This window comes from Teleopsis dalmanni, chromosome 1, assembly GCF_002237135.1.
Source record: "Teleopsis dalmanni isolate 2A chromosome 1, ASM223713v2, whole genome shotgun sequence".
NCBI lineage: Eukaryota > Metazoa > Arthropoda > Insecta > Diptera > Diopsidae > Teleopsis > Teleopsis dalmanni.
In genome coordinates, this window is record NC_051846.1 from 206,177,764 (window position 1) to 206,205,222 (window position 27,459).

The 27,459-nt window shown below is 32.7% G+C and overlaps 2 protein-coding genes across 2 annotated transcripts in view; one reads left to right on the top strand and one right to left on the bottom strand.

The window, feature by feature from the left end:
* LOC119671504 (mucin-5AC-like) overlaps nucleotides 1-27,459 on the top strand; it is a 531,335-nt gene that overhangs the window by 462,573 nt on the left and 41,303 nt on the right. The gene's annotated exons all lie outside the window — the stretch shown is intronic.
* LOC119673380 (serine-rich adhesin for platelets-like) lies at nucleotides 6,409-25,353 on the bottom strand (the record flags this gene model as incomplete). The annotated part of the gene is given in 10 exon segments (XM_038084645.1): nucleotides 6,409-16,194; nucleotides 16,272-21,790; nucleotides 21,908-22,942; nucleotides 23,004-23,193; nucleotides 23,254-23,555; nucleotides 23,617-23,882; nucleotides 23,996-24,181; nucleotides 24,237-24,751; nucleotides 24,922-25,107; nucleotides 25,293-25,353. Coding segments are annotated over 10 exon segments (17,943 nt in total), but the record flags the coding sequence as incomplete, so codon positions are not given.

Consider the following 27,459-nt stretch of genomic DNA (forward strand, 5'->3'; position numbering starts at 1 on the left):
ATAGACAAGGTGATCAGTATACGATCAATGCCGAAAAAGGCAACGAGTTCCCCATTAGGTGAAGCTAAACCAACCTGACAGTTCTATGAATCTGGCTAGGTTCCTAATATTGTAGGGATGACAGCTTAGTTATTCGGTAGCTAGTACTCTTATATAAATATTTAGATTTCATGTATATAAAAGAACTTGCTTTATTTATATGAGGTTGTTCTAGATTATAAGCTTATCAGATGACGTTGACATATATTATTTAGGCTATTTGGAACTACTTTTCTTATTTCAAATTTTAACAAATATTTTGATCTTATAATAGATATTTTATAATATAGAGATATAATATAGAGTCATAGAGTTATTATGTTTTCCTGGCAATTGCAGTTGTTTTTCTTAGTTATGTTTAACTATAGATCGAAGTCAGCTTTTGTCAATCGCTTGAAACTGCGACTATTAAATTTTTTATTTAAACTAAGCAAAACTGACTGTAGATACCATCGACAAATATAACAAGATATATGACACGACAAACTAAAATATATTATTCCAAACAATTCATTAATATTTAAGTAAGTTTCATGACAAATTTTTCGAATTTTGAAAAAAATCCTTCATCTGAAGTTTTACAAAATATTTTAAAAAACTTAACAAGTTTTAGCAGTTGGTGAGGCAATCTGCAAAATAGTTATATAAAGTCTTAAGCTTGAAATGCTACATTAAGTATAAGCAATATTGTAGGTAAAAACATGTATTCAGAGAGTTACTCGTAAGTCAATGCAATGAGAAAGAGGAGGATACAGAGTGCTAAAAAGATATTTTAAGTGGAAATTAATTGTAAATTATGCGGAGCCACACAAAAAAAAAGACTAATAAAGATTGTTTTACTGTTGAATGATGTCTACATAAACCAACAAAAACAGGCTGATGCAGATATTTTACAAGCATTTATGAGCTTTCATGTTTTTTCCTTTTTCCTTATTTAAATTTAAGAAAATTTAATTACATAATTGTTTCGACAATATGACGTTGTTACGGAATTCCCTAAACGAACAGATGGAATATATCTGCACAGCTGGTTGAGTTGGATGAAGTATTTATCTAAAGAAAGTTGACAATAATTTAATTTTACTATTTTTAGAAAATTAAAAAAATTTTTATACTTATAGATTTTTTTTTTTGTAGATGTAATGTCGATCTTTAGGAAAATTGAAAAATTTTTTAATTTTATAGAGTATTTCTTTTTGTATATATACAAATATAGCTCTATTGCATATATCCTATTTTATCTTATAAGATAATAGAGCTATCTTATAATTTCGTATAATTAGTAAAGTTATAATATTAATAAGGTCAGTAGGTAATTGTTGCAGAGGCTTAACCAAAAAGGAACCAGTATATATGTCACTAAGTTTGGTATTGCAAAATCGATATCAGAAGGTTGGTATAAGAAGATCGGTTTAAAAAGTTTGTTAATGAAAAATATATATTACAAAATAAATATGAGTTGATTAATAAAAAAAGATCGATATATGAGATTCGTTATGGGAAAATCGATTTTAGAAAATAGACATGGCAAGTTCGATATTATAAGATTGATATAAAAAGATAGATACCTTCTACTCAAAAAGTACACACAAATTTAAATCTGAATCCTTCTGAAGCGATACACATATGCCAACGCTTAAACCAATCTTCCATACACTTTTCGTAGGGCCGTGAAAGTATGGCTTTTAGTTCCTTCAGCGAATTCTCTTTTACCGATTCAATCGACTTCAAACGCTTACCACGAAGGGGCAATTTGAGTTTCTTGAACAGGAAAAAGTCGCACGGATCCAGATTTGGCGAATATGCTGCCTAAGCGATGACAGTGGTGCCGTGTTTGGTCAAAAAATCGCGTACAACAAGAATTTTCCATAGTAAAAATCGCTAAATGAACTACAGGTAGTCTCACATTAACAGCTGCTGTAAACAAACTGATTGATAGAAAGGGTCTATTTTGAAAAAGGTCTATTGCTTAAGGAGTAGTTAACAAGCAACAAAATCCGGATACTTTTTAAGCAGAAGGTATGTAAATAAAGAAGTTGGAAAAGTTTAATATAAGGAAATCGAAACGAGAAGATAGAAAAAAGTGAGTCAATATAAAATCATTATTGAAATTATAAAATTTATATGAAAAGCTTTTAACATATAAGAATATCGGTATGATGTCAACAATACAGTTCATATAAATTTCTTACTGTGAACTCTTTGCAAAGTAAGATAGGCTTCTTTAAGTACCTAGCGAGAATATTTATATATATAAATTGTACTATTTTTATTAATGTTAAGTAAAAGCAAGAATACCAGTAATTTAGAAGTCTTTGTTTTAACAAGAATTAACTATAATATACAATATATTATATATGTATTTTGGCATAAAAAGATCAGCAAATGAAGTAGAATATTGTACTGAGCTGTCTAAGATGTTTAGAATAATTATATTAAAAAAATTATTGTAATTATTTAAAATAAATTTAAAAAAGATTGATATGTATGTAAGAAGATTGATGATTAATTAAAGTCTTGAAAGTAACAATGGAAGCAACGTCTTCTCCAAAACCCTAAAGTCACGTAATTATGAAAAAATAAATTTTAATTAAAACTACGTTTCGATTATAATCACATCTTACAAATCTTACAAAACAATTAAGTTTAAACTTCAAAAACAAGAATATACATTCACCATTTTAATAGCAAATCATCAACATTTAAAATGCGTTTAAGATTGTCTTCAACGTTGAAGGCTAAGCAGTATCTTTAGACACCTCGTGACTTCATATATTGCATTTTGAAAAGCTAACTTGTTTTGAAGTTAATTTTTTTCTTTTTATTGAATTTTTTCATAAATTTGGCATAAATTCAGGTCTTTTAATTATTTTTAATAAATTTTTACATTTGCGCTAAAACCTACTAGAAAATAATATTTTTAACTTCTAAAATGTTTGAGTTAAGTAAGACGAGAGCTCTTTAATATGACAAACAGATACAATCCGTTTATATGTAGTGCATTTTATCATTTAGTTTGGAATGCTCCTCGCATACGAAATTCGGAGCAGTAGACTTTGAACGTGGTTCTGTTATAAATTAGTTTTCAAAATGCAGTTCATTATAATTCCATTTGAATGATTGCGTGAGACGGATTTCGTTACTTGAATTGAATAGTTGGACAATTTCGAATTTTTTTCTTTCAACAGATTCTATATTAAAAAATCTTGGACAACAGTTGTTGTAGTTCAGAAAATAACTTACAATTCCAAATTTCTAGTATATTGAATAGGAAGGATGTTAAAAGAACAATATTAAAGGTATAAATAGAATAGATATAAGCACTAGGATATATCATTATCTAAGCTCAACTAAAATTATAACTCTAAAATCAAAATTAATAAAAGTATCTTTTTTATTTTATGCTATAGCATAATAATTCAGTATATTATACTAATAACAGTAGAAAGAAAATGTGCTAAATGTTTATAGATTATAAAACACATATTTTAACAGAGTTATCAACTATGAATATTATAGATAACATAAAAACAGATAAAAGGCAATCTATTGATTGATTGATTGAATAGAATAGAAATTAATTTGGTATTGGCTTCCGATGGAATAAGACTCTGCAACCTAGGTTGAACTTTTGTGCTAATAACGGATCCTAATCGAACAGACTGTAAGCTTTTCAAATAAACCTCAATACGGCAACTGATTAAGATTTGCTAACCTTAGGCTCTAGTTAATGCTATACAATCACGAAGAATAAGTCCAGAAATCTCATATGCTTTCAAGTAGAAGTGACATTTTGTCAGATAGCTCATCTTAAGCTGGTATTGCAAGATATAATAGTGACCCGTAAAATGAAATTGATGATGGAACAGAGAATATTTATAATCTAAACAGCAGAATACAAAGAAATAGTAAGTACTTTTGCCCAGAAAACTAGGAGAAGTAAACCATTTTATTTAATAATCATAGAAAAGTGACTCCTTTTCATATAATTAATTTCAAAATTAAAAACAATAAGAATATGAATTTGTGGAATAGAGAATATAAACTTTATGAATATCATTTTAAAAGTAACATTGCCGTACCTAAATAAACACATCGAAATATAAATGATCAATATCCTTTACTAAACTGGTTGACTTATATATTCAATGTATGACACTGAATTCATATCAGTTATTAAGTTAACCCGATCACTTCACTAACAAAAAATATTACAAAAAAGTTTTTGAAATGAAATAGTTGTTCATCTTAGACACAAACCTAAATTATTTTTATTAAATATGTTCAATACAAAATGCAAATATAACCCTGAATATGAATTGTAATGAATCTATTGCTTCGCCTTTATCAAAATTTATATTATAATAAAATCTATTTATGACAATAAATAATATTTATTACAATAAACACTTCAGGTTAAGTACGCTACGAATATACTGTTTTTTAATTAATTTAATAATATTAATTTAATTGACTGTTTAATTTAAATTATGTTAATTGTTTTAAATTTTAATATAATGTTTAAAATAAAATTATATATTTCTTAAATATAATATGTATTATAATATATATATATATATTAATAATATTATAATATTATTATAATATATATATTATAATATATATTTAATATATAATATATATGAAACTATATATATAAATATGTATTTATAAATTATAGTTTTGATAAAATTCCAATACCTTCTTACTTTTATCATATATATATATATATTTATATATATATTTAACACTAGTAATAATATAAGTAAGCGCGTATCGATTAAAAAATTATGAGAAATAAAAATGATAAAATCAATTATAACCAAAAAAAAATTTTTACATAAATTTAAGTATACGTACCAATATTTGTTGGATTTATCTAAAAACTTTGACTAAAAATTAATATTTAAAATATATAGTTCTTAAGATATAAGATATTTCTAAACCAGGGAGGAGAGTGGTAAAGAAAGTGTGATGTGTTAAAGAATGAAAGTGTTTTTCATTTTAAATACTACAAATTAAAATTTAATTTTATTTATATTGTTTTATTATTCGTTTATATTTGTGTATAAATATTTTACAACTAAAAGTGTTTCAACTTAAATTCTACATATAAATTGTGTAAATATTTTTACTGGCAAACAATTTTACAGGACTCAATTTACAAAATGAAATCAAATAAAATTAAATAAAATCAAATAAAATTAAATAAAGTATTTCAAATATACAAATATAACTAATTTTATTTAAAATTATAAACAAATTTATAAAGAAAATAATAGTGGATTATCGATTGTATTATCGATTATCGATATCGATAAACATATTTATAAAGAAAATAATAATGGATTATCGATAGTATTATCGATTATCGATATCGATAATAGACGTAATTTTAAATTAACTGAACCAATCAAATGTTGTGGCATTTTTACTAATTGAAATTAATTTTTTTTAAATATGGCAGCTTGGAGATTTTTTAACATTTTTTGACTATGTTTTGATGAGCGAATTTGTTATTTTGCATAATTTTGACGGGATTAAATATTTTAAAAAAATATATATTTAAAATTTAAATTTAAAAAAAGCGCATGGTAAGCAGCGAACTGTCAGGCAAGTTTTTAAAGGTGGCACTAAATAATATTTGATGACTTTTATATGTTTCGATAGCAAAATGATCATGAACATCCTACGTAAGCTGTTATTGAATTATGAAGCATTAGAATTATGAAGTTTTACTAAATTCACTATGAGCCATTTATCATTCAACTTAGATGGCAAATTTCACTCTTAATGAATATAACAAAATTTCATAAATTAGAATTATTTAATAACACTGCGTTAAATGGACGATAGTAAAAGCTCTGTATATATCTGTATTATTTGCTTGAACTTATTTTCCAGCTCAAGAAACTAAACTGTAGCTGTAGAGCATCAGCAATTCGAAATGTAAAAATTTTGAAAATACATTTTATTTGAATTTTAAATTTCATTTTTGCTAAATTATTGAATGATATTAACAATATCTAAAAATGTATATTTCGAATCATTGAATTTCCACTTCAATCGGACATCGCAATGAGGTTGGTTCTCTAACTTGTTAGGAAGCAAACGCAGCCAATTATTTTATTTTATTCTGGATTTCAATACCAAATGCTTAATTAAGATTTTACATAAATTATAAGACTAGAGACGCATAATATAATTAACATAACTTGATACACTTAAATAGATTTTCTTAAATAACTGTTTCAGCTTCTTCATAACACTCAAATCAAAATTTTTACTAATTTTTTAGCTGCATTTGATGAAAAACTTTTTACAATCAAAATTATTAAAAAATTCTAACATAAAATTTAAATACGTGTATATAAATTTATAAAGCTTTTTATATAAAAGCAAAATATGTGAAGCTTAAACTAAATTTACATTAGCACCTCTGGAATATATCTAAATATCTGAGTGCTTCAAACTACACCACCGCTTCGATTTGAGCTCCCTTATCATCAGCGCCTACGGGAGCATCAGTGGTCGTACTTGTTGTTGTTGTGAAATGCCTTGATTTATGCTTACGAGACTTCTTTTTGCGCACTACATGCGTCTCGGTACTAACGCTAACGATTTTGCTTACAGTGCTGTTTAGAGTGCTTGGACTCTCATTGCTATTGCTTAGATCGGTTTTAGTAGAGCTACTACCTTCGACTACATCAACACTGACACCATTAAATTTAGATAAACCCTGATCATGTGTTTTTGAGCCTGTTACTTGTTTTGTTTCTGTATCTACTTCATGTATTACATTTGTGGGTGCCTTGACTATTGAAGCGATACGACTGGAAAAAGCTGCATTCGAGTCGGCAGCTTCAATAGTCGTGGCATCTGTGGACTTACTTGTGTGCTCGGGATTTTTGTTTTCCGTGTCGGTATTTCTCATAACTTTACTTAAAATAACTTTATCGAGATTAGCAATGGATATTACTAAGGGTGAGGATTCATTAGATTCTGGTCGGAGTAGGGGTACAATTGGTCTTACATATGTTGGAAAGAGCGCTGCAGCTACTGTGGTTGCTTTCAAAGATTTTTCTGTTGTGGTTTCAGAGGAAATTTGTTCAGTTGCGGCTGTGCTGATTTCTTCTAATGCTGGGGATTGCGTTACTGGTGCGAATGTGATGCTATTATAGACTGGAGCTGGTCTCACAAAATCAATATTTAATAATTGATTATTAGCTTCTAACTTTTCAGCATTTATTTCACTCTCGCCGTTTCCAGTGGTGAGCAATGAATTTTGTGCCGCCGTCTCAACAACTACATTATTCAATTCTTTTGCCTTTCTGGCATTATCGAACAGACCTTCAAGGGATATAGTTGAAGTTTCAATTGCTTCTCGTATAACTTCAGGTATCAAAGCTTTACCGCTTCGTTCATGCAGTATGCTGTGGTCATCACCTAAATTAACAGCTTGTTCTGGTACATATGCTGGACCTACATTTAATTGTACAACATTCTGTGAATTAACTGCTGGTATGTCATTACGTGTTGGCTTAGAAGCAGTTGGCTCAGTGGGTGTGTAATCAGTTACTGTGCTGTGACCGTCGATTTCTATATCACTGCTATCTACCAAATGCACATACTTAGCTATACTAATTTCACCTAACTGTTCTAAATGTGGTAAAGATTCAACTTTTATATTCGATGTTCCAAAATGTTCCAGGAATTCTTGATTGGCTTTAGATTTTCGTCGCAATTTTTCTTCCTTGGATGTGATTTCAACTATGCGATTGATCTCAACTACTTTATGCTTTGGTTTAACCTTTTCTGGAACTAAATGTGTTCTTACAAAGGCACCACTTGCCGTAGGCGGGCTACTTGTTTGCTCATCGTCAGTCAAAGTGAATATATGCACCAGTGTTGTAGCAGGCGTTTGTGGTGTGGTTGCCGCAAGATTATTATCGACCAAGTCATTGTCCTGTGAAGAAATTTCATTAACATTTAAATCATAATTGTTGTTTGTGTTGCCACTGATTTGCGGCTGTGTGCGTGGTGTTGTTGTTATAAAACCTTGTTGATCATCTTTGAATGAAGTGTATGATTCGTCAGATGTTTCAGTGTTTTGATGTGAGTTTTGTATTTCCACTTCATCGTCTGTTTGAGAAGACTTCTGATTGGGCAAATTTACTTTAGGTTTGAGTGTAGTATGTTTCTTACTGTTTATGTCGAAGATTTTCTTGTTGCGCGCATTTAGCGCCTCAATGTTCAAATCTTCAATTAGTGAATTGTCGACAAAGTTTTCTGGTGTTTCTGTGGATGGTCCCGTATATTTTCGTTCATATGTTCGTGTATTAGTTTGTATAAATGGCGCTGGTTTCGTGGGTGTAAGCAAAGTAGTTCTTTCGTAACCTGAATCTATTGGTTTTAGTGTCAAATTTGGTACAGCGACACCAGGGGGACGGTTTATAACACGGGGACGGTTAGTTGTACGTGCATTACTTCCGTATCGACTGGTAGCAGAATTGATGCCGAATCTATTAGGTTGAGATGATGGTCGATTTTTCGGATTAAATGGCACATTTCCACCTACTCCAGTTGGTAAAGGTGGTCGCGCTCCAGGCAATACACGATTGTTCTTTGGTATAAAACCGGGTGAGTTTGAGTTTGTTGTTACTGCACTAGTATCTTCTTGATTAGAAGTATTTTCTTCATCACTTTCATCTTCGCTTTCTTCATCATTTTCATCATTTTCATCTATTTCACTATTGTTATCGGTGGTTTCTTCTTCTGTTGGTGTTTGCGTGGATATAATATCGATAGGCTTTCTTAAGATATTGTTTTGCTGTCTGTTGAAGAGAATACTATTTGTGCGCACTGGTGCTATAGGTTTATTAGCGACAGTTTCCTTACTTTTAACTTCAATTTCTTCTTCTTCAGCTTCTTCGTCGTCATCGTCTACATATTCATACTCATCATATTCCTCATCAGCACTGCCACTATTTTCGCCGTTTTGTTTACCTTCAACTTTGAAACGATTTGTACCTGGCAGCAGTGATCCTCTTGGATCTGTACGCACAAAGCCTTCACCAGAATTGCGATTATTTGCATTAAATGGATGGAATCGACCAAACTTCCTTCTTACGTACTTGCGCTTAGGTTTAACGGCAGTTGGACGTTCAGTTGTGGATATCGATGATAAAGAAGGCTTAATTGGCGTATAAGGCCTTTTAGCAATTAACTTTCTTCGGAAAGTAGGACGTACTGTTGGAGTCGATTTAGTCACAGTAGACAAATCACTGTTTTCATTGCTGTTTGAATTAATTTGAGACAGCCTGCCTTTCGGTATAAATGGACGTCTTGAGGAAGGCACGGTAGATTGATTTAGTTCGATCGAGGTTTTAGTTTCAGTTTCTTCATCTTCAGTTGTACTATCGTTATCGTCATTATTATCTTTTTCCTCTGATTTTAATTTCTTTTCTTCTAATAATTGTTTTAGTCTTGTGCTAACAACTCCCTCATTTCTTTCGCCTTGTGCTTGTTCCACTTTCAGTTTATCGCGCAGTCTCTGTAAATCGGTAGAATTTTCGCTAATAGAACTATTTGTTAGTTTTGAATTATTGAATAGCTGTTGCACGGTGTTATTTGTTTTTCGATTTAGAAGCGTTTTTAGATGATTGTTAACTATACCAGTTATGCGTTCTTCTTTGACTTTGGGGCTGGTGTTCGGCAACTCTACCTTTTTCTCTGAAATACTATCAGTTTGTGTTTTAACTAAAGTCTTAACATTTGTTGGATTATTTTCTTTATCCTCTGTATCTTCGTCATCAATTTCAGCTGTTAGTTCATCATTGTCCTCAGATATATTGTTAACAGCCTCCGTTGTGCTAACTAATTGAACATCTGTACTCTCATCTGATTCTTTAGAACTTTTTTCTGTTTGAATATTTTTTATCTCTTCATTAACTTGATCGTCATCTCCTTCATCTTCATCTTCATTTTCATTTTCATCTTCTAATTCTTTATCGTCAGGAATAGCTGTTGTTGTAGTAGGTTGTCCTTTACTACCAAACCTGCTACGATTGTTGTTACGGTAAAGTTGCAATCTTGATGCACTGTTTTTATTTTCATCATTCTTTGATACACTGACCAATTCATTTATAGATTCTTTCTCTTGATTCTCCTCTGCATTTTTTAGTCTACTTTGTCCAATGCTACGATTGAAACCATACCTAGCACCGTATTGTCTTTGATTAGTTGTTGTGGGTATTTGTGTCGTTGTGGTTGATGTGTTCACTGCTGTAGTGACTGTGTCTAAAGTTTGATTAATAGGTCTTATAAGTTTTCGTACAACTTTGCGGTATCGTTTTGTTGGTGTTACATTTTCTAATGCAGAAGTTTCAGTGGAAATTTGGGTTGTTTCAATGTTTTGATTTTCAATATTTGTATTAGATTTTACGTTATCTACTTGCTCAACTACATTGCTAACAATATTAGGGTGATCTAAATTATTGGTGACAGTGTTGGTTACATTAATAGCGCTAGCATTATTAGAGGCATTACTTATATTTAATATTGTGGTATTTGTGCTAGTGGCTCCGCCAACAGGACGGCGGAATTTTAACACTCTATACCGTCTAGGTGTTGGAGTTGGACTAGAGTTTAACGTGCTTTCAGTTGCGGTGCTTTCGATAGCTTCTTCGTCACTATTTAATTCATTTACCTGTTCCGTTGATTTAAATTCTGATGCTGTGTCAGCATTTGGAGCTAATGTAGTTGTAGTTCTTATTCTTGATGTTATCGTTCTTGTGCGGTTGAATTGATTTTTCTGAAAACGTCGTGTAGAATTTAATTCGTTACCCGTTTCATTATTATCTATATTTTCATCAATATTTTCACTTATAACCTCTTCATCGATATTGTTTTCTAAATCATTAACATTACTATTTGAATTATCAGAACTGTTAGATACTAAGCTTAATATAGTTTTAGTATTACTTAAATAATTGGCTACGGTGCTACTACGGTTAGTATTACTACGGTTACCAAATAATCGAACTACTGTTTTGTTAGTAGGGGTGTTGCTATTATTAATTACACTATTGTCACTGTCAGAGTAACTTGAGGTAGTTTGTCTGTCAATATTGTCGGACGTGGTTGTTCCTTTCGTTCTACTAGATAATAGTTCTTTTAGCCTAGAATTTACGACCCCCTCTGCCTTATTATCTTGTGTCTGCGATATTCTAACACGGTTACGTAAGTTTTGTAAAAGATTATTACGTTCAGTCGTGGAAACTACTGAGTTGTCATTTTCATTTTCAAGTGAATTTTCGTCATATGATTCGTCATCTTCTTCTTCATTTTCTTTATATTCCTCCTCATCGGAGTACGTTTCGTCATCTTTCTCACTTTCATTTTGATTTTGGCGTATAAAATTGTAGGGCTTTCGAGTAGTAGTAGGACGTTTAAAATTAAAAGGCTTCAGAATAGGTTTAATAGTATCTTCTGAATCACTATTTTTTATTTCATCTAAAATATCTTCATTGGTTTCTCCTTCAGGTTTCCTTGATTTGTTAAAAAGGTTCCTATTAAAACTAGGTCTGATTGGTTTTATTGTGGTTTGAACTTTGAGAGCTAATAGTGGGTTTCTTGTTGGCGAATCTTCCGTTGAAACCGTAGTGCTTCGAAAACTGTTTCTACCAAAAGATTTTCTTGTTGGAATATTTTGTTCGCTTACAGCTTTATCGCTTTTCTCTGTTGAAAGCTCTATATCAGCACTATTAACGGAATTGGTAGTGGTTCTTAAACGATTAAATCTGCTAAAAGTACGTTTAGTGGTAATATTTTCATCATCCTCGGATACTGGAATTTCAGTGCTACTTTGGATGCGATTAGGTCTACTATATGTGCGGTTAGTGCTAATACTTTCAAACTCGCTATGCTCATTTTCAGTAACAGTGCTTTCTAATGGTTTCACTGTGGTACGCGACAGAAGTGTACGATTTCGACTTAACAAACCAAACAAACGATTTGTAGTTGTTTCTGTATTCGTTTCGAAATGTTTATTACTTGTTTCATTTGTACTGTGAATTGAATCGTTCTCATCATCTTTGACTACTTCATCGATTTCTGCAATCAAATCATCATTCGTTGTTGATTGAGATTCGGTTGTTGTTCGTAGTGCTAGAAGTGGTGGACGTTTTCCGTTATTATTTCTAATTATTGGTAACGAGGCTTTCGCAGCGAAATTTCCTTTAAGTTTTCCATTAACCGTAGACTCTACTTCTGATGCAACATCAATTTTGTTTTTATCCTCATTTAAATCTGCCTTAATAGTTGTGGTTTTAAGTCCAGTAAATCTGCCAAAAGATCGATTTGTTGTGGATATTGTTTCAGATTGATCAGTTATATTTTCCTCATTATCATTTGTTGGATCAGGATTTGTGGTCGTTTGAAGTCGATTTGTTTTACTAAAGTATCTACGAGTTGTTGACGACAGTTCAGATTCTCCTTCTTCATTTTCTTCATTATCTGTTGTTGGAGTAGTAAAAGTTGTTGTTTGTAGTCGATTAATCCTCCCAAAAGGTCTACGAGTTGGTAGAAGTAAATCAGATTCTTTTTCTGCGTTGTCTTCATTGTTTATTTCAGGAGCAGTAGTAGTTGTTTGAATCTGATTAATTCTACTAAAGGATCTACGAGTAGTTGATATCAATTCAGTTTCTTTTTCTACATTTTCTTCGTCGTCGGTTGGTTGGGATGTAGTCGTTTGAAATCGATTAGTTCTAGCAAAAGTTCTATGAGTGGTTGAGGGTAGTTCAGATTCTTGTTCTTCATTTTCTCCATTATCTGTTGTTGGGGTAGTAAAAGTTGTTGTTTGTAGTCGACTAATCCTCCCAAAAGGTCTACGAGTTGGTAGAAGTAAGTCAGATTCGTTTTCTGCGTTATCTTCATTGTTTATTTCAGGAGCAATAGTAGTTGTTGTTTGATTCTTATTAAATCTACTAAAGGATCTACGATTAGTTGATATCAATTCAGTTTCTTTTTCTACATTTTCTTCGTCGTCTGTTGGTTGGGAAGTAGTCGTTTGAAATCGATTAGTTCTAGCAAAAGTTCTATGAGTGGTTGAGGGTAGTTCGGATTCTTGTTCTTCATTTTCTCCATTATCTGTTGTTGGAGTAGTAAATGTTGTTGTTTCTAGTCGATTAATCCTCCCAAAAGGCCTACGAGTTGGTGAAAGTAAATCAGATTCTTTTTCTGCGTTGTCTTCATCGTTTATTTCAGGAGCAATTGTAGTAGTTGTTTGAATCTGATTAATTCTAGTAAAAGATCTACGAGTTGTTGATATCAATTCAATTTCTTTTTCTACATTTGCCTCGTCGTCTGCTGGCAGGGATGTCGTCGTTTGAAACCGATTAGTTCTAGCAAAAGTTCTATGAGTGGTTGAGGGTAGTTCAGATTCCTCTTCATTATTTTCCTCATTATCGATTGTTGAACTTGCTAACGTTGTTGTTTGTAGTCGATTATTTCTCCCAAAAGGTCTACGAGTTGGTGGTAGTAACTCAGGTTCTTTTGCTGCACTCTCTTGATCACCTGTTTCAGGAGCAATAGTAGTAGTTGTTTGAAGCTGATTAATTCTACTGAAGGACCTACGAGTTGTTGAAGGCAATTTAGTTATATTTTCCACATTTTCATCGTCATTTGTTGATAGAGTTGTGGTTGTTTGAAATCGATTTCTTGAAGCAAAAGTTCTACGAGTTGATGACGGTAATTCAGATACTTCTTCATTTATATCCTCATCATCTGCAGTTGAAGCAGGAAATGCTGTTGTTTGTAGTCGATTAAGTCTTACAAAAGGTCTACGAGTTGGTGGAAGTAATTCAGGTTGTTTTGCTGCACTTTCTTGGTTATCTGTTTCAGGAGCAACAGTAGTAGTCGTTTGAACCTGATTAATTCTACTAAATGACCTACGAGTTGTTGAAGGCAGTTTAGTTTCCTTTTCAACATTTTCTTTTTCATCTGCAGAATGACTTGTTGAAAGTAATTTTAAATCTTCTTCTATAATATTATCTTTGCCTGTTATTAATTGGTTTTCATCGACATCTGTTGTTGACGTATCAGTTGTAGTTGTTGTTTGTTGTTGATCATTTCTATTAGTTGGAGGGAATAGTTCAGTTTCTTTTACAATATTTTCTTTTTCATCTGTTGCTGGTCCTACTGTTGTAGTTATGTCAAGTGCATCGCTTGTGAGTAGTTTTGGCTCTTCTACTTTTGGCTCAGCGTCATCAATAACTGAGGAGCTGGAGGTAGTTGTTTCGATTTGATTTATTGAATCGAGCAATGGCTCATTCGTTATTTCATCGAGATTATTATTATCTGAAGTTGTTGCACGAAAACGATTACTTCTGGAATAGCTACGCCTATCCGAAACAGAAAAATTTGCGATTTTATTGATATTTTTCTCTTCCTCGGTGTAATTTCTTAGTAAATTTGTTGTGTGATTTACTTCTTTTTCTGAAAGCGTTCCACTTGTGACGTCATAATCTTCAACATTTAATACAACATCTGTTTTATTATCTGATGTTGCATTTTTTATTTTAATTAATTCCGTTGAACTTAAAGATGAATTTTCTACTAAAGACTCATCAGTAGTCAATTTGCCATAAGATTCGTTATTGACAATGTTCGATTCGGTAGTAATGGGAACAGTTATCACAATTTCATCTTGTTTTTCTTCATTGTTATCTAATTCCGAATTCCGTTCACTTGTATTGGTAGATATAGTTTCTGTGCTGTTACTGAGATCAGCATTATCAATTGTAGAAGTTTCACTAACAACTTTACCTTCTATTGATAAAACTTCCGTGTTATTTTCATAATCCGCTGTTTCATTTATTGTTACTTCGGGTGTCGAATTTTCAAGTTCTACGCCTTCATTTGAGTCATCTAATTTAACAGTTAAATCTTCTGTTGTATTCTTAATTTGACCTTCTAGTTCGGCACTAATTTCCTTATTAGTTGTAGTATTGTCCACCAATATTGTATCAGTTAAGGAATCCGACTTAATACTTTCTGTGGTTTCAATAAACAAAGCACGATGTCTATTTGTTTGGACATCTGAACGATTGTTGAAATGACCAATATTGGTTTCATTTGCTTCGGAATTGGCTTCTTCATCAGACGGTGTTGTCAGTTTCAAGTGCTGTCGATTAACCCCTACGTAGCTACGACGTGTGGTTGATAGAACTTGCTCAGTACTTGTATCTAAATCATTCGCCACTGTCGATATTGTAGTACGCACAGGATTAGTGCTGTATTTACGACTTGGTTTTATAATACTTGGTCTTCTAGTAGTACCTAACAGTTCGGTTGTTTTTAAAGTAACATCTGAATTAATAACTGTGGTTATGTCATCCGACGTTATAACTTTTTGGGAATTAGTTTCCACTTCATTCTTCTCAATGCTTTCATCAACTTCAGCTATTAAATCATCATCAGTTTCAGTTTCAGGTTTCGCAGTGGTCAATCGTGTTCTATATCGATTTTTGGTATTTATTTCTTCTGTAGTGGTTTTTAATTTTGAACGATTTCCTTCAAATGTTTTATGTGAAGCTCTTATGGATCCAATTGGATTTTCCGTAGTATTCTGGTCGATAGTGTCGGAAGTTGTAACACGATTTCTTAAACGATTTAAAATGTTATAGGTACGTTGCGTTGTAATACCGTCGTTTAATAAAGTAGATTCTTCTGTTTGGGCTGTTGATGTTGGCACTTCAGTTGTGGTTCGGAAACGATATCTGTTGACGCGTTTCACTACAGAATTGTTTTCTTCTTTTGTTGCTTGGGTTTTCGCTGCTATTTCATCTGCTGATATTTCCGTAATATTTTTACTGTGCAGTTTTGTATTAACTATCGATGCCACAGTGGTCGTGCGATAACGACTAGCAAAGTTTCGTAAACTCTTTGCATCATCAATAATACGGTCCCTATTTAAATATGTTTCTCCATTCTCTTTCGCATTATCTGTTTTCGGAGCTGCCTCATTTCCGTGGGTATGTGTATCATCAAAAATACTGTTTTCATCTAACTCAGCAGTTAATTCATCAGCATCTATAGTTGCAGTTATTTCTTCAGTCCCATCGACAATACTTCCGTCGGCTGTTGTTTCTAAATCTGATGAAGTGTTTGTAGATAAAATACCTTCATTTTTAATATTTAGTGATGAGTTTATTTTGTTCCCCAGGTGCCCTATATTGACCCGGGGGTTTTCAATAAAAAATGATCGAGTTCAGAATTAATTTCTTTAGCTTGTTCTAAAGCTGAATCTGCTTCCTTTTCTTTAGATTCTGTAGAAGTTGTCAGATTATTGCTACTTATATTAAACACGCTATGTATTTGTTTCTTTAAATCTGTAGTCGTTTCTGCATCGGCAGGTAATATCTTGTCTATATATGTTATGGGCGAGTCCTTATAGTATTGATAATATTTTCTTCTATGATAAATAGGTAATGATAATGAATCTTCTCCGCTATTTGTAGAGATGCTATTATCTTCACCAACTGATTGCTGAACTATGCTTTTCTCAGAGTATTCATTGGGAGGTGTAACTTCTGTCTTAACACTTTTACTTGCTATCAAACTCTCTTCAGTTTCTGTAGACTGCAATTTATTTACAGCGCTTGTAAATTGTTTTTTCAGTACATCAAATTTTTCAGCACTTGAAGAGTCTGTAGTTTGTGTTCCAGAAGACTTATGTTCTATAGAATTGCCAGTAATGCTTGTATGTGATACTGAATTTGTTAAGTTCCCTACAATATTTTTCCTACTGTTAAAATTCACTTTATGGGTTTGAGTCCCATCCGTAGACTTTTGAGAGTCAAGAGTTTTGTTAACGTTGGATACGTGTTCCTCAAGCGATGATATTTTCTCTGTTGACGAAATAATTTCTGTAGATACTGGAATTGAAGTAGTTGTATGTCTTATAAGAGGTCTATTAAATCCCAATAACTTTTTAGTTACTCGAGTTGTTGGTATTGGTGTGGTAGTCGAATGTATTATTTCATTAACGATAGTAACAGGAGCACTTGTAGTTGTACGTAACGGTCTAGTAGGACGTGTGCGACGTACTGTTGGCGATGTAGTTGAACTGGTTTGCGTAATAGAATGAATTGGTCTAACAGATTTGATTTTGCTTTCATTCTCATCATCATCTGTAGTTTCAGTTTCAAATTCATGTACTTCTTCCGTTTCTGTGATAATAGGTGGTTTTTTTATCAAGCGTCTTCTCGTTTTGACAATAGTTTTTTCATTCTCAGTGCGACGATTTGTTTTTTGTGCAAAATCTAATGCAAGCAAAGAGGACAAATCATTGCTCTGGAACTTAACTGAACCACGATTACGTGTTATAGGGCGCTGTGTTGTTGTACTAGGTTTTTCTGTAATAACCTCATATTCATACTCATAATCATCGCCTTGCTCTTGCACAACCTTACTATGAATTCGGCTTACAATCTTTTTCTTATTTGCGCCACTGTTATAAGTTTCGGTTGAGCTAGTTCGAGTTTTCGTGATTCTAGAACCCCTACCTTGAGTATCTATGTTGTTAGCTGTATTCACGGTTTGAGAACTTGCACGTGAACGAGCGCTGTATCTTGAACGATTGCGGGATTGATTAAGAATATTGGAGTTAAGGTGTGTAGATTCACTGAATTGCGTGTTATTTGAATTAACATTACCTGATTGTAGTTCAGTTGCAGTATTAACACTATCACCTGAAGCAGTAGTGTTGTTACTTATATTAACGTCTTTGTTTTGTAATGATGTGGTTGTTAAATTCCGTTCAGTATCAGTTTTTACATCAACTTTCAAGTTTTGCTTTACTTCAGAATTGTCTTCAGAATTATTCTTACCTTCTATTTCGTCATTTTCTCCCTCTATTTTAAAGTTAGTTGAGATCGTTGTCTTGATAATATTTTGAGAGTTGTTTATTCTCAGTCCGTCTACATTTTGCTGGGTTTCTCCTTTTTGTCCGTATATTCTTTTACGTACAAACACTGTTTTCTTAATATGTTCATTGTTATTATCTTCACCAGTTTGAGAGGATGTTCTTAATTTTAATGAATTTTCATCGGAACTAACATGTTCAGTTATTGATGTTGTTTGATTAACAGGACGTCGTCTTATATGAAAGTTTCCTCGTGCTCTATGTTGTTTATTATCATCTGCAGCTAAAAGAGAAGAGAGATCACCTTTTGTGTTTGGTCGATAAGTACCACGAGCAATAGTCTTCTGTTGATTCAAATCATCAACAATATCATGAGTATTTTTAACTTCTTCATCTGATTTGTTGAGTTCTGTAGATAGTTCACCCTTAGCCCTAGACTGACTTGTGCTACTTTCTTTCGTACTCAAGTCAGAAGTTTCAATATTTGTTTTATTAAGATTTTGTCTAGATTTTAATGCAACTTTTCTAAATAAAACTGCCGTGTTTCGATGTAGGTTACCTTCACTAGAAGCAGAGCTTTCGTTTGAAGATTTATTCAAGCCTTCTTGACTAGAGTTATCTAAACTGTTTGCACTATTTTCTTCCTTATTAAAGTCAGAAGTTTTTATATTTGTTGTTTTGTTGAGATTTTGCCTCGATTTGAATGCAACTTTTCTAAATAAAATTGCAGTGTTTCGATGTAGGTTACCTTCATTAGAAGTAGAGGTCTCATTTAAAGATTCGTTCAAACTATCTTGACTAGAGTTATCCAAATTTTTACTTAAAGACACACTTTTGGCAAGATTTGCTGCATCTGTTTCTTTGACAATCAAATCATCTACTTCAGTTGCAGAATCAACCTTGCTGTATTCTGTGTGAATTTCTTCTTTGTCTTTGTCAATACTTTCAGCAGTTGTTGTTTCCACAATCACATCCGCAGGCGTTTCAATATCTTTCATAGTTGTACTAATTACAGGAACTTCTAACTCTTCGTCTATAATTTCAGCGGCAATATTTTCATCTTCAATTAAAGTGCTCGGTTTAAGTGTTGTGGAAGGAAGAGCGTCAATTGGTTTGTCAATGTCCTCAATTTCAGCGGTTAATTCAGTAGATTTTTGATTACTATTTGTTTCAAAATGTTGAGAGTCGGATGTTTTTTCAAAGATTTGTCCACCTCTACTTATGGTCTGATATGTTTTACGCTTATTGTCATCAGCTTGTTGTATATGTTGTTCCAGATTTCTGAAAAAAGACGATGATTGGTCTTCTCCAAGATGTACACCATTATTTAGGCGTGTTATAGCCTGGTAATGTACGGTTTCAGTTGTTGGTCTATGGTTTGTATCAGTTCGACGTCTTATTACTTGATATTTGCTTCTTCTATTTTCAGAATCATTCTTGTGTTCTTCCGTGTCGTGATTTGTATTTAATTCAGTGTTATCTTCAGAAACGCTTTCCGTGCTATGTGTTCCACCTCTGGTGATTGAGTAATTTCGTTTTGTTTTTTGGACTTTAGTTTCTAAATTTTCGCCCTGATTTTTTTCCGAATGTTCAAAACTATTTTTGTTTACTTCAGCGTTCTCAGTACTATTTATTTTACTTTGCAGAATTACGTCTTCATTCGTAGTTTTTATGATATCATTATCACTCTTCACTGTTGTATGAATATCGGTACTGTTTTCTATACTTATGTGGTCAGTTGTTTCCAATAGTGTCTGCGCATTCTCAGATTTAGTTGCTTTTTGATTCGATGCCTCTAAAATATCATTATTTTTTTCTTCATTTTGAATAGCACCCACATTTTCTTCGGCACTTTTTAATAACCTATTTTCAGTTTCTAATTCAGTGCTCTGTGTTGTAGAGGTTTTTCCTTGTAAACTAATATCGTGGCTTGATAACAACTTATCTAAATTTTCAGTTTTCTTTAATTTGTCTTTGTTGTGGTTGTTATTACCATCAATCAGAGTAGTGTTTTCTTGTTTTTCTTCGGTTTCTACTTTCGTGATAGTTGTCTCATTTTGATTCTCATCATGACCTAGTGTCAAACTAAGACTTTCAAATTTATTTACATTGAAGTATGGTTCGGTCTCTATGTCCTTCGTCTCCAAGCTTTTTCCGCGATACTTACTTGTTCGTACAGCAATATGTTCTTTATTTACAAAATTTTCGTCTTTCACGTTTGAATCTAAATTATTGTTCTGACCTAAAATATTATTATTTACATCAGTACCTAATCTAAAGTGTCCACTATTTCTATGTTCTTGGTTACTAACTTCAGAAACTTTAACTTTCTTCGTTTTTACTGTTCGTTTTGTGGGTCTTCTAGCATCGCGCCATGTATAAAATTTACGTGATTTTAAATCTTCATCTTCGTCATCGTCGTCTTCGTCATCAATTCTTACAACTACACGATTACTTAAACTATTTGAAGAACCCTTAACATGCCTTAAACTATCACCACTATTACCAACTAAATTTACAACATGCTCTTGTGAAATTGTTTTCGTGCGCGTAGTGCTACCCCCTCTGTTGCTTTCCAAATTATTGACTTGTACTTGCAACTCGTCAGTGCTAGAACTCACCTTATTCGTATTTGCATTAGCATTCTGCGCATATATTTTCGATTTGATTAATACTGCATCTTCGTCATTTTCACTAACGGGCTTAGAGTCTTCAATTTTTGTTGTGAAACTAGATGGTCGATTACGACGTCTTGGAAAACCAAAGGGTCTTGGACTAGATACTGCACCCACGAATACGTTAGTAGAAGTTGGTTCAGAAGTAGTATTGGTTATGGAGGTCTCATTTGTCTGTTGGATTTGGATTTGGGATTTACGGTTAAGTAAATTATTTAATTGTTGCCTTCTACCACCAACATATTTGTTACTATTACTACTTAAACCAATGTTACTACGAATATCAATAAGACTAGGTTGTGTGTTTTCATTTGAAATTTTGGTATCGGTGTTCTTGTCATTCGTTGCAGTGGTGAAGGAAGTTACATTTCTTGTTCTTGTAGTGTATTTATATTGTGTTTTGGATATATTTTTATTAAGATTTGTTACCTCGTCAATTGATTGTTGATGGTCAATGTTCGTAGTACCAGTTGTGGTTAAAGTTTTAGTCGTTGTCTGTGTTGTTGTTGTTGAAGTTTCTTGATTGCCATCAACAGCATCTGCTTCATTTTTAATTGAATTCGAAGCAGAATCTGCGTCTGTTTGTTTAAGAGAGTTTATATCAAGGGAGAGAGCAAAGGTATCGTCTGACATATTGTAAGGATTTATTTCAGTGGAGCTAATAGAAGTAGTTTCTAAAAGAGGGTCACTGTTTGGTGTTGTTGATGTGGTGGTAGTGGTAGTGGATGTGGTAGTGGTAGTGGTACTGGTAGTGGATGAAATGGGAGTAAATGAATTGGATATGATATCTGGAATATTAGTAATTGTATTTGGTGAGTGAGTAGTAGTAGTGGTCGAAATTGGTTCAGGTGTATATGTAGTTTCTAATAAATTTGTTTTCGCTATTGGTATTTCTGTAGTTGTTGTTATTGATGGTTCTGATGTGGTTGTCGTAATTGGTCTTCGACCTATGCTAGCGTAGATACGTGTAGTTGTTTGTGTATTTTGTGTGGAATCATTTTCTTCCTTATTTTGTACCGTTACATTTTGCTTGTTTTCCTCCTCATCATTGTCATCATTGTCATCATCTTTATCGTCAACATCAGATTTTTCTCCAGTAGTACGTGTAGTTGTTATTCTGGTTGGCCGTGTGCGTTCAAAATATTTATACCTAAAAAAATAGTTTGTAAGAGGAAAACATATATTTAGGATTATAAAGTAATTGCATATACATATCTATCTATAATTTATCAAAGAGCATTTCAATCATATTTCAATCTAAACTCACCTTGTTGTAGTCGATTCAACTTCATCATTTGATTCGATTTTTTCAGTTGTAGTTGTTGGTCTACCTCGATATCTGTTCAAAGACGTATACGATTTTTTCTCAGTAACTTCCTCCACCGTTTTAAGTTCATCTTTGTCTTCCTCAGTATTTATGTTTTGAATTACTGGTTGTAGTGTCGTAGTTGGTCTAGATCTTCGAATGCTCACATAGGCAGGCGTTGTAATAGCACTTGGTTTTTTAGTAGTTCTAATATTTTCTATTTCAACTTCTTCGTCTTGGACTTCTTTTTCATGTTCATCTTCTTCATTATCTTCATCTTTACTATACTGTGCTTTATAACTACCACGTTGTCTATTAATTGTGACATATTCTTTCTTTTCTTTAAGAAAACCATCAAATTCAGGTAAATTCTCCAGACCTTCATTTTGTGGACCTTGACGGCTGTTGCCTCGCACTACTGATGAATATTTGGAATTACCGACTTTAGAACTTGATTTTTGTTGTAAGATATCTTCTTCGAATTTTGTGCTGCCTTCCTTTTTCTCGACTTCTTCTGTTTTTATTTGTGCGTTATTGCGGAATAGGGTTGATGTAGTTAAACGGTTGCGGAAGGAATTATAAGCGTTAGGACGACTAAGTACTTTATCATAAAGTGATTTACTGATGCTTGACTGTGTTGTAGGAGTGCCAGAATTGGTATCGTTATCTTTTAAGGAAATTGTTCCATCTTCTTTATGCAATAAATGCTTTTCTAATTCATCAATTCCACCAACTTTACGTATCAGTTCTATTAGTTCTTTAATAACGCGAGGATCTTCTTCAGCGTTTTTATCTTTTGAGTCTTTCGTTGGAATTTCTTCTTCCTCGTATTCATATTCTTCCTCTTCTTCTGGTGCTGCTGTTGTGCTTGTTGTAGTTGTTCTAAACAGTGATGTGCGTGAAGTGGCAGCAGTGATACGATTAGAAGCAGTTGTAGTACGTGGAGTAGTTGTACTAGTGCTTGTAGTTGTAGTAACAGGTGATGCTGTAGTTCCTCTAAAATGATTCATCGAACGTTAATTAATAATATCTTATGTGAGAATATAGTGCAACTAACTTTTTGATTTTACAGGGAACATTTCTCGCAAAATCACATGAGTCTGCTGCTGGATTGAAATATAAACCAGAAGGACAGGTAAACATATGTGCAACGATACCTAGGCCTGATGGACCGCTATCTAAACACCAATAGTATTTTTTACAATCGCGTGGATGTTGGAAGAAACCTTCTTCTTCACATTTGAAATCTGTAAGAATGTCGATGGTTTAAAAACCTACAATAAGTGAAATAATTTATAACAATGTACCAGTGCCCGGATCTGGTGTTGTAGGTGGTGGTGGTGTAGAAGTACGTCCACCAATATATAACGATGATCCTTCAGCTTCAGTAAGTTTAATGGTAGTACTTGGTGCATTTGTGGTACTTGATTGCACACGTTTGCGAGGTCCGCTTGTAGGACGACGAGAAGTTGCTTTACGCTGATCCACTGATAATTTGTCATCGCTGGTACCATCAATTCGATTACGTGTGGAAGATGTGTTGTCCCGACTTCTTGAACGTAAAGGCTTTTTAGCAGAGCTGGGTTTCGATACTTCATTCACTCCAAGTCTAATCAAATACAAAGAAATTTATTTATATATATATTATTACCGAATAAATATTAAATTACCCTAAGCCTTCTACCATTGCTTCCTTTGCTGCTTCAATAAGAGGATATGGTTTTCCTGTACATGACCCACGAAAGTCATCATTATCGATGGCCCAAAACATAATACCACCCAAACCTTGTTCAACTACATATTCTGCCTTTTTGCGCACAATATCTTCGTCATCATATCCCACCCATTGATTACGTCTATAAGCATAAGGACCCATGGCAGTAGGATTAGGCTGTACTACTGTCCATTCAGGATCTTCCTTAAGATTTTGACAAATCTAAAAATATTGTTTACGAAGTTTTAGTCAAGCACAAATTGTTTTGTCATGAAATAAAATATTATAAATCAACAGACAATTATATGTTATATAAAACAACTATTCATACTAACCTCATAATAAGCTAAATAACCTTTTTCTCTGGTAGCATCGCCTTGCTCTCCTGGACCCTCAGAGGGTGCTCCAAGCTCTGTGCTTTCTTCATTTATTAAGGTGTATGAGCGACCGTATGTTGGTATACCAAGTACTAGTTTATCTCGGTCTGCACCAGCTTTCAAATAATATTTTATTGAATAATCCTAAAACAAATATATTATTTATAATTTGTAATGGCTCAAACGACTATTAACTTACAATGTTCAACTCTGAATCATAATTGTATTCGGATTCCTCTTCAAGTGAGTATAATGGTGCATGATGATTTACAGAAGGTTCATGTGATGAATGAAAGTCATATGTCAAAACGTTAAACCAATCCAAATACTTGTTTAGTTTTGGTATGTCATAACCTTTGTCGATATATTCAATGCCTGCAGGCACGGCCATTGTCAGCAATAAACGTGGACGTCCGGTTTTTTCTGCCTCACGTTCGAATTCAGCACGCAATTCCTGCACGAATTGTGCATAATTGTCTCGGTCGCGCGGCTTGCCACCCTCACGATGTGCTGGATATTCCCAATCCAAATCGATGCCATCAAAATGATTTTGCCGCAAGAACTTTAAAATGTTTTTAATAAACTTCTGTCTACGCTCCGGGTTAGCAACGAGTGGAGAGAAACGTGAAGATGCCTCATTCCAACCACCAATAGCAATCATCGTTTTCAGTTGTTTATTATATGTTTTCAGGCCAGTGAATTTAGCATAGCCACCTGTGTTCATATGAAAACGAAGAGCAAAGAAAAGGAGTTGCATGAGTGTAAACGTAGAGGAAGTCTATAAAATTTATATTTAGTATCGAATAATATGGCGCATTTCAAAGTATGCAACTCATCGTTTATTCAATTATGCAGACATGTGTAGACCTGTATGTTGTGCTTACCTTGCTCGATATCCTGATATTTATCGAATGGTTTCATTTGATTGTCTTTAGTGAATCCACCAAATGCATAAACCAAATGTGTGCACAAATATGGATTTATGTTTTGTGGATTAAATTTTGCTGTGCCAGGTCGGTAAACACTCCAATTTGTATAGTAACAAACAACTCTTCCCTCGGAATCGACTTCTGCAATCAAAATTTTTTATATTATAATAGGATGAAGCAAGGAGTTTCAAGTAATTTTACTATATGGTACGGCTGGTATGAAATTAATTACATTAAGCTATGACTTTTTGACATAACAATTATGATAGAGAAATGTAAAAATACTGCATTTATATATTATATTAAAAATGAACCACTGCACTTACCATTTGTAAGAAGTACAACGATGAGGAAAAAAAGGGCTTGCCAAACCGCTCCTCGCGGAAGCTGAAATGAAAAATTTCAAAATTACGATTAATTTTAGATAATACTAGAGTATTTCAAATCAATTTAAAATAACGTTAGTATAAATATATTTAAAATAACTGATACATATTTTTTTAAATGTATATCCGTATTTTTTTTAATCATTTAATCCATTATAATGGAATTATCAATTTTATGGAATTGAATGTAAAAATATCTATGTACTGAACTAATTTTGAAGATCTTATCATGCATTTTTCTTGGTTATATGATTCTGTAATTATTTCGCGGATAGAGTAATACTTTTAAACGCTTTGTATATATATACTTAAATGAGATTTGAGATTGGATTTGAGATTACAGTGTCAGGTTTACAGTTAGAACAAAACCCTAAGACTATTCTGTAACTCACTTTGCCTTTAGCTTTGCTTGTACCTATCATTTATACCCATTCTTTCCGACTAAGAATAAGGATAATATTTATGGTATTTTGAATACAGAAGTGGAACTTTTTAAAACACTCGGAATTCTTACAAGCCATTTTTCTTCGAGGACTTATGTATGTCTGTTGACTTAATCAGTGAATTCCTTCTTTGAGTCTTATTGCTTTTTGTGATTAATTGAATAATTTATTAATTTGTAATTAATTGATTTCAACAAGGTTTACTCCTGCTGTAAAATTATGTTAAGTTTAATACTATAATACTTTGAAATCGTTACTATTGCGACACTCCAGGTAGCTGTCCGGTTCGTACGTACTGCTACGGCAGCACATTCTATCTTAGTAGAACTAAGCTATGGTTGTTGGTGGTTTATCTGTCGGGTTATGATGACCTACGTTATCATTTTAACAAGATGGATATCTCTAAGAGAACAGAGTGCCGATATTAGGATATCCTCAACAGTTAACATTCTGGCTTTCATTTAAAGGATGCAATATGTTTTGATCAGTTAGGATCGGTACGAAGCATAAAAGGGCGCGTACATTTTCTATTCTACTTTTCAATTGTATAATACTATATGAAGAGGTTTTCGAACAGAAGTGAAATAACAACAAAAATTTATTTTTTAAATTATTTTAATTAATTGAATTTTTGGCTGACCATACAGCTGTTTCGAGTATTGCCAAATACCCTTCATCAGTGGTCTTGGAAATAATTCTTGTATTTAATTATTCGTAGAATAATTATTTTTGAGACTTGGCAAGTACCAGGAATCGAACCTCGGGTCCTGCCAAATGTGAGAGCTCTCTCGAGAATCAAGCGCACTATTAAGCAAGCTGATCCAAAGCCGTACTTGACCTTTTTTGTTCGCATACTTTTGCTGGAGTTTTGTTATTATACAATTTTTACTTGCTGTGATTTATTATTAGAACGAAATCATAAACCAGCTGGTTATTTAGATTAATTGAATTTAATTAATTATTATATTTTTTATTTTTTAATTGTTAAATCTCAAAACTATTCTATTCGTAGAGGCATTATTTGTTGCATGATTTGTTCTTTCTTATGTATAGAACCTAATCTAGGAACGTAATGCTGAGAAAGTCATGCTAATGTTACTCCACTAGTCGCACGGGCGAGAACCAATATTTATTGGCGAGAACCATATTTTTGTGAATAAGTTGTAATTTAACGTCAAATTTTCCAGACGAAAGTGACTATTATAGTTTTAATAGAAACTTGTTATATTTACATAAAGAGGTTTTCGAACAGAAGTGAAACAACAACAAAAATTTATTTTTTAAATTATTTTAATTAATTGAATTTTTGGCTGACCATAATACTATATGTGAATAAACTAAAAATAGTTAAGTTCAATATAAAGTAATCCAATTTTTAGAATATTTTTTAGTGAGTTCTGCAATAAAATCTATTACTTATTAAATAGATCTTTTCACTCTTTGCTTAAGATGCGAGCCCCACTCACGAACACCATAACGAACTGGGGACAGAGAAACAAAATGATAATGAAATGATAGTGACACAAAAAATGTAGTACTTGGTATCATTAAAATTTGTTGGTTATATATCCGGTACCATACTACTGCTTGTAAACATGAACGCTTATAGTAGATGATAAGATGAGTGTATAAAATATTTCAAAGGAATTGTCTTAGAAAACACA